Below are 6,888 nucleotides of genomic sequence, written 5' to 3' on the forward strand. Positions count from 1 at the left end.
TCTCGTACAGTTATGGCTAGACATGGGCACCAGCGACCTCCGTGACCCAAAAAGGAAGAAGTGGGTAAAGATAATGGATGGATGGATGGATGGATGGAAGGATGAATGGATGCATGGATGAATTGCATGTCCTCAGGACAGTAAACATATGTTGCACTTTTAAATGTTTAAAAGAGTGCCATCTAGTGTTGAAAAATTGTACAACAGTGTAAATAATGAATTTACAAAAATAAATAAAATAACTGGACTAAAACGTTGGGATCTTTAATGTTAGTGTTTTTATTGTAAAAACATTAATAGATAAAGAGGTTTTACTCTATGAAATGCTGCTCAATGATATGTTTAAGGATAAATGTTTTTTTTCTTCCCCAAGCCTATGAAATTAGGTGTGCAGATTTTGCTTTCTGCTGAGATAATTATTGCAATTTCCTTAGTTCCTTTTCTGCACATGCAACTCTAAATCATTTATAAGACACATTGCACTTGCTGCAAACTAAAATTTAAGCTTCACAGCCACCTTTATTTGGTTTAATTTTAAAAAAAGGAGGTCATGTGGAAACAAAATGATGTCCGTTGCTGATTTGGGCTAATCAGCAAAACAAAATATTGAAATAGTTTTTTAAAAAATCTAAGCAATTAAAATTATCATAGCAATTCAAAGCACTTGTTACAATCAACTAATAGGACCAGGAACTTAACGTAAAATTGAATAAATAAATGGTTTGCAACTATAGGACACCACAGTCATCACTGTCAAATTCAAATTTCTTCTTAGTTCTGTACTCCTGCTTCTTTATCAATCCATCCATCCATCCATCCATTCTCTTCCGCTTATCTGGGGTCGGGTCGTGGGTGTAGCAGCTTAAGTAGGGAGGCCCAGACTTCTCTCTCCCCAGCCACTTGAGCCAGCTCCTCCAGGGGAATCCCAAGGCGTTCCCAGGCCAGCCGAAAAACATAGTCCCTCCAGTGTGTCCTGGGTCTTCCTCTGGGTCTCCTCCCGGTGGGACGTGCCCGGAACACCTCACCAGGGAGGCGTCCAGGAGGCATCCTAAACAGATGCCCGAGCCACCTCAATTGGCTCCTCTCGATGTGGAGAAGCAGTGGCTCTACTCTGAGTCCCTTCCGGATGACAGAGCTTCTCACCCTATCTCTAAGGGAGAGCCCAGACACCCTGTGGAGAAAAATCATTTTGGCAGCTTGTATCCGAGATCTCGTTCTTTCGGTCACAACCCAAAGCTCATGACCATAGATGAGAGTAGATCGACCGGTAAATTGAGAGCTTCGCTTTTTGACTCAGCTCTCTCGTCACCACGACAGACCGATACAGCACCCGCTTCACTGCCGACGCTGCACCTATCCCCCTATCAATGTCACGCTCCATTTTTTCCCTCATTCGTGAACAAGACCCCGAGATACTTAAATTCCTACACTTGGGGCAGGACCTCCTCCCCGACTTGGAGAGGGCACTCTACCTTTTTCCGGCTCAAGACCATGGCCTCAGATTTGGAGGAACTGATCTTCATCCTGGCCGCGTCACACTCTGCTGCAAACCGCTCCAGTGAAAGCTGTAGATCACGACCTGATGAAGCCAATAGAACTACATCATCTTCAAAAAACAGAGAAACAATCCTAAGGCCACCAAAACGGATGCCCTCAACACCTTGTCTGCGCCTAGAAATTCTGTCCATAAAAGTTATGAACAGAATTGGTGACAAAGGGCAACCTTGGCGGAGTCCAACTCTCACTGGGAACGAGCCCGACTTACTGCCAGCAATGCGGACCAGGCTCTGACATGGTCGTACAGGGACCCAACAGCCCGTATCAAAGGGCCTGGTACCCCATACTCCCGGAGTACCCCCCTCAGGGCTCCCCGAGGGACATGGTCGAACGCCTTCTCCAAGTCCACAAAGCACATGTAGACTGGTTGGGCAAACTCCCATGCACCCTCCAGGACCCTGATGAGGGTGTAGAGCTGGTCCAGTGTTCCACGACCAGGACGAAAACCGCACTGCTCCTCCTGAATCAGAGGTTCGACTATCCAAAGGACCCTCCTCTCCAGAACCCCCGAATAGACCTTACCAGGAAGGCTTAAGAGCGTGATCCCCCTGTAGTTGGAACACACTCTACGGTCCCACTTTTTGAATAGGGGGACCACCACCCCGGTCTGCCAATCCAGGGGAACTTCCCCCGATGTCCACGCAATATTGCAGAGTCGTGTAAGCCAACACAACCCCACAACATCCAGAGCCTTAAGGAACTCCGGGCTAATCTCATCCACCCCTGGGGCCCTGCCACCGAGGAGCTTTTTAACCACCTCGGCAACCTCAGCACCAGAGACTGGAGAGCCCGACCCAACGCCCCCAGGCTCTGCTTCCTCAGTGGAAGACGTGCCAGTGGGATTGAGGAGGTCTTCGAAGTACTCTGCCCACCGACCCACGACGTCCCGAGTTGAGGTCAGCAGCACACCACCTCTATTATAAATAGTGTTGGTGGCATACTGCTTTCCCCCCCAAGACGCCGGATGGTGGAGCAGAATCGCCTCGAAGCCGTACAGAAGTCATTTTCCATGGTCTCTTCGAACTCCTCTCACGCCCGAGTTTTTGCCTCAGCGACCACCCAAGACAAAGTTGTTCATCGAACAGCGGCCTAGGGTGTCCTGGTTCCAAAAGCACATATGGACACCCTTATGCCTGAACATGGTGTTCGTTATGGACAATCCATGACGAGCACAGAAGTCCAATAACAGAACACCACTCTGGTTCAGATCAGGGGGTCCATTCCTCCCAACCACACCCCTCCAGGTCTCACTGTCATTGCTCATGTGAGCGTTGAAGTCCCCCAGTAGAACAAGGGAGTCCCCAGGAGGTGCACTCTCCAGTACCCCCTAAAAGGATTCCAAAAAGGGTGGGTAATCTGAATCTGGGCTGCTGTTTGGAGCATAAGCACAAACAACAGTCAGAACCCATCCCCCCACACGTAGGCGGAGGGAGGTTACCCTCTCATTCACCGGGGTGAACCCCAACGTACAGGCACCAAGATGGGGGGCAACAAGTATGCCCACTCGGCGCCTCTCACCAGGGGCAACTCCAGAGTGGAAGAGTGTCCAACCCCTCTCAAGGAAACTGGTTCCAGAGCCACAGCCATGCGTTGAGATGAGTCCGACTATTTCTAGCTGGAATCTCTCAACCTCACAGACCAGCTCAGGCTCCTTCCCCACCAGTGAGGTGACATCCCACGTCCCAATAGCCAGCTTCTCTAGCCGAGGATCAGACCGCAAGGGTCCCCACCCTCGGCTACCACCCATCCCACATTGCACCTGACCCCTCCCACAGGTGGTGAGCCCATGGGAAGGGGGACCCATGTTGCCTCTTCGGGCTGTGCCCGGCCAGGCTCCATGGGTAAAAGCCCGGCCACCAGGTGCTCACCAGCGTGCCCCACCTCCAGGCCCAGCTCCAGAGTGGGGCCCCGGTGACCCACGTCCGGGCAAGGGAACATTATTTCCATAGTCTGTATTCATCATAAGGGGTCTTTGGGCTGCACTTTGTCTGGTTCCTCACCTAGAACCTGACTGCCTTGGGTGACCCTACAAGGGGCATGAAGCCCCTGACAGCATAGCTCCTAGGATCATTGGGACACTCAAACCCCTCCACCACGGTAAGGTGGCAGCCCAGGGAGGGGTTCTTTATCAATTTGTTTATACTGTATATTTAAGCCTGCATTAATTATGCTATATTTAAGATTTTCAGAAACCAGATGGTATACATACTGCAAATAAAAATATTTAAGGCCTGCTTTAAGAAATGTATGTTCTCTGAACATAAATGTCCATGTTAAAATGTGACTTAATGTCTTTTTCTTCAGTGGTTTAAAAGCTATTCCAAACAAAAAGAAATACAGTAAATACAATAAATTACATTTTGAATAAAAAATATATACTAGTACAAAAAAACAATTCAGTCAAAGTGTTAATTTATTCCACAGGTCAAATTGAATTCATTACAGTACACCAGACAGTTGTCCATGCAACTAATCCCTCGTCACACCCATATATTTAATTGTCACTCTCAAAATACATCCACATGACCCATTTTAAAGGTCATATACTGTCAACAATGTTTTGCACAAAATATAAAACTAGCATCTGTCTTTGACATCAATACACAGTGGCTGCAATATTACTTCTCTCAAAGGGATGTTTATTTACACAAAGTAGATTCTATGCAGTGCATAGTTCCCATAAATTTCTCCTTGTAGTGATATTGCATAATAAATACGAACCAATCTTTAAGACTGACCATTCAGAGCAGAGTGCTAACAGGTGAATACTCAGTTAAGACAGAATAAATAAATCCTGACAGTGTATGTGCACTCGGTCTGTAAAAATGGTCTTACGGACGAAACAAGTCGCCTCACAGATCCTGAGAAAGCCTCTCTGACCAGCACCCTGCTATAAAAAGGAGCCAAACCAGTCAGCGCCAAAGATGTGTGGCTCATTAGTTCCTGTCCGTCAGGCTAAATGCTGTATTAAAACTCCTCGCACATGAAAAGGCTTAGCCCCGCTACATCCATGAAACCACGATGGCATAAAACGGAGTGGTAAAATCATATGAATCTGGTTACAACACTCAAAGATACTTCAAACTCCATCTTCTTGTGGACAATTCAACCTTCTGCTGTTGATGGCTGCAGCAAGTGGACGCTACTTTATATCGTTCTCTGATGTGTTGTTTTAAAAACTGTATATTCCTTGTTAGAATTTCTAATTATCAATAAAATTCAGTTTCAAAATTTTGAAAGTGGCACTATGACATCAGGTTACATAAAATTGTATTTTACATTTTGTGAGACATCAGCTGATCTGTGCAGTTCAACATCAGTTTGAATAAAAGAAATAAGTCACCATATTGTACTAAAAACTAATATTTTGAATGTGTAGTACACAGAAAGCCCAGACCTGTTGTATATTTTTCCTAGGGCTTATATTGGGGTTATAGCTCCAAGTCATCTGCCTTGTATGGCTGTCAGAGAGCTATGAAACTAATGTGCTTCACACTTCTTCTCTAACCAATCTGCTATCGGCCTCAGTTCAGGTTACTTCAGGGAGCGGCGACACTGCCTCCAAATGATCTATACATTTGAACGTTCTCTCCTGCATTCTCTTTCTTTGGTTCGGTGCAACTATTTTTCTCCATTTTGCTTTTCAGTTGTGGTCGATTCTTTCATTTGCCATCTTTATTCACCTTTTTTAATTACCTCCCTTATCTTTTCCCTCAGTGTTGCAGGAGGAAGTTAGTTGCCATATTAATATCGTTATTTGAAGCTCTGAGGGCCTCGAGGGCATCGATCCTGGAAAAGCCCATTTCCACCAACCGTGCAACCTGTGGGATAAAAATTAAATCAGTTGGCTGTAAAAAAAAAAAAAAAAAAACATTCTTCGGACTATAAGGCGCACTTAAGATCCTTTAATTTTCTCAAAAATCAACAGTTAGCCTTATAATCCGGTGTGCCTTATGTATTAATTCTGGTTGTGCCTACCTACTGACCTCAAACCAATTTTACGTGGCACACGGCGCTCAAAAATCTGTAAAAATGAACTTTTTATCGCTCAATGCGTCTCATAATCCAATGCGCCTTATGTATGAAAACAGACCCGTACATTGATATTGTGCCTTATAATCCGGTGCGCCTTATGGTCCGAAAAATACGGTAATCTGCCAGGGTGGCTAGCCAAAACTGTGGCACAGATGAACCAGAACAACAAGTTTGGCAATAAATAGATGAGTATTGTTATAAAGAATTACAGCAAATGGTGTAAACTAAATCAGACAGAAAAACGCAAACATGCCAGCCCACACCTGCTCTTCTGCGACAGGGGAGTTTTCTAGTAACGATGGCTGCGTAGGTGTCTGAGCTTGAGGGTGCGGCTGCACTGGAGGTCGGTTTTGTCCTCTCTGCCTCAGGGACGGAAAGAGTCTGGTCCACTGCAACAACCCAGCCTACACAAACGCATCAAAACAATTTTCAACTAGAAAAAAAAAAATGCAATTCCTGTGAAAATGCAGTGTGAATGCAGAATGAATATGCTGAAAGATTCGGAAGAAGCTGAAACTAAGCTGTAAATTTTCAATCGCTGAACTGCCATGTTTAATATGAACAGTTGAAAATGTAGCCAAAAATAGTTGAATGATTTGCAGAAACGCTAGCAAACAAAGAAATAACATTTCAAGAGTTATTTCCTTGCAAGACAACGCATTGTATGTAGTATGTGTTAGTATGAAAACATGTGCTATGTGCAGTATTAAAAATAACACATAGTACATCCTAAAATATTTTATTTTGAAAAGTGTAAAGATTCAGCAAGTCAGAAATGTCAGAATAATATTTATGTTAAATAGGAGGCATAATGGCATAAAGAACCACTAGACTGAGGAACAGCTTCTACCCTGAGGCTGTTAGACTCATGAATCTCTAACCAGAATAATCACTGTGAAAAATCACATCATGTTGCTGCTGATCTGTTTCATGTTGCTGCTGATCTGTTTCATGTTGCTGCTGATCTGTTTCATGTTGATGTGTTCAATCGTGCTCATCTGCTCACACACAGACTCATGTTCGTGCTGCTGTTGGGCGTATTGTTTTTATTGCGGTTATGCTATTAGTGCTTAGTGTATATTTAGTTGATGTTTTTCTTAGTTCATATCTTAGATGTTATTACTGTTTTTCTTTTACATTTTATTGTTGGATGTAACTGGGACACTGTGTACACAATTTCGCTCCACGTGTACCACCTGTGGTGCGAACGACAATAAAGAATATCTGTATCTGTAATGTGTCTTTTTTTTATATATATATATATATATATATATATATATATATATATATATATAT

The 6,888-nt window shown here is 44.2% G+C and overlaps 1 protein-coding gene across 1 annotated transcript in view; it reads right to left on the reverse strand.

Annotated features, from left to right (window-relative positions):
- Positions 1-4,142: 4,142 nt before the first annotated feature.
- Positions 4,143-6,888, reverse strand: part of ubac2 (UBA domain containing 2) — a 12,693-nt gene continuing 9,947 nt past the window's right edge. Inside the window, exons 9-10 of the mRNA XM_037686186.1 lie at positions 5,856-5,996; positions 4,143-5,378 (exon numbers count right to left, since the gene is read on the reverse strand). Coding sequence (XP_037542114.1) covers positions 5,271-5,378; positions 5,856-5,996 — 249 coding nt within the window. The 3' untranslated portion in view covers positions 4,143-5,270. The remainder of the gene's footprint in view (positions 5,379-5,855; positions 5,997-6,888) is intronic.

This window comes from Nematolebias whitei, chromosome 1 (assembly GCF_014905685.2).
Source record: "Nematolebias whitei isolate Nwh7 chromosome 1, NemWhi1, whole genome shotgun sequence".
NCBI classification, from domain to species: Eukaryota; Metazoa; Chordata; class Actinopteri; order Cyprinodontiformes; family Rivulidae; genus Nematolebias; species Nematolebias whitei.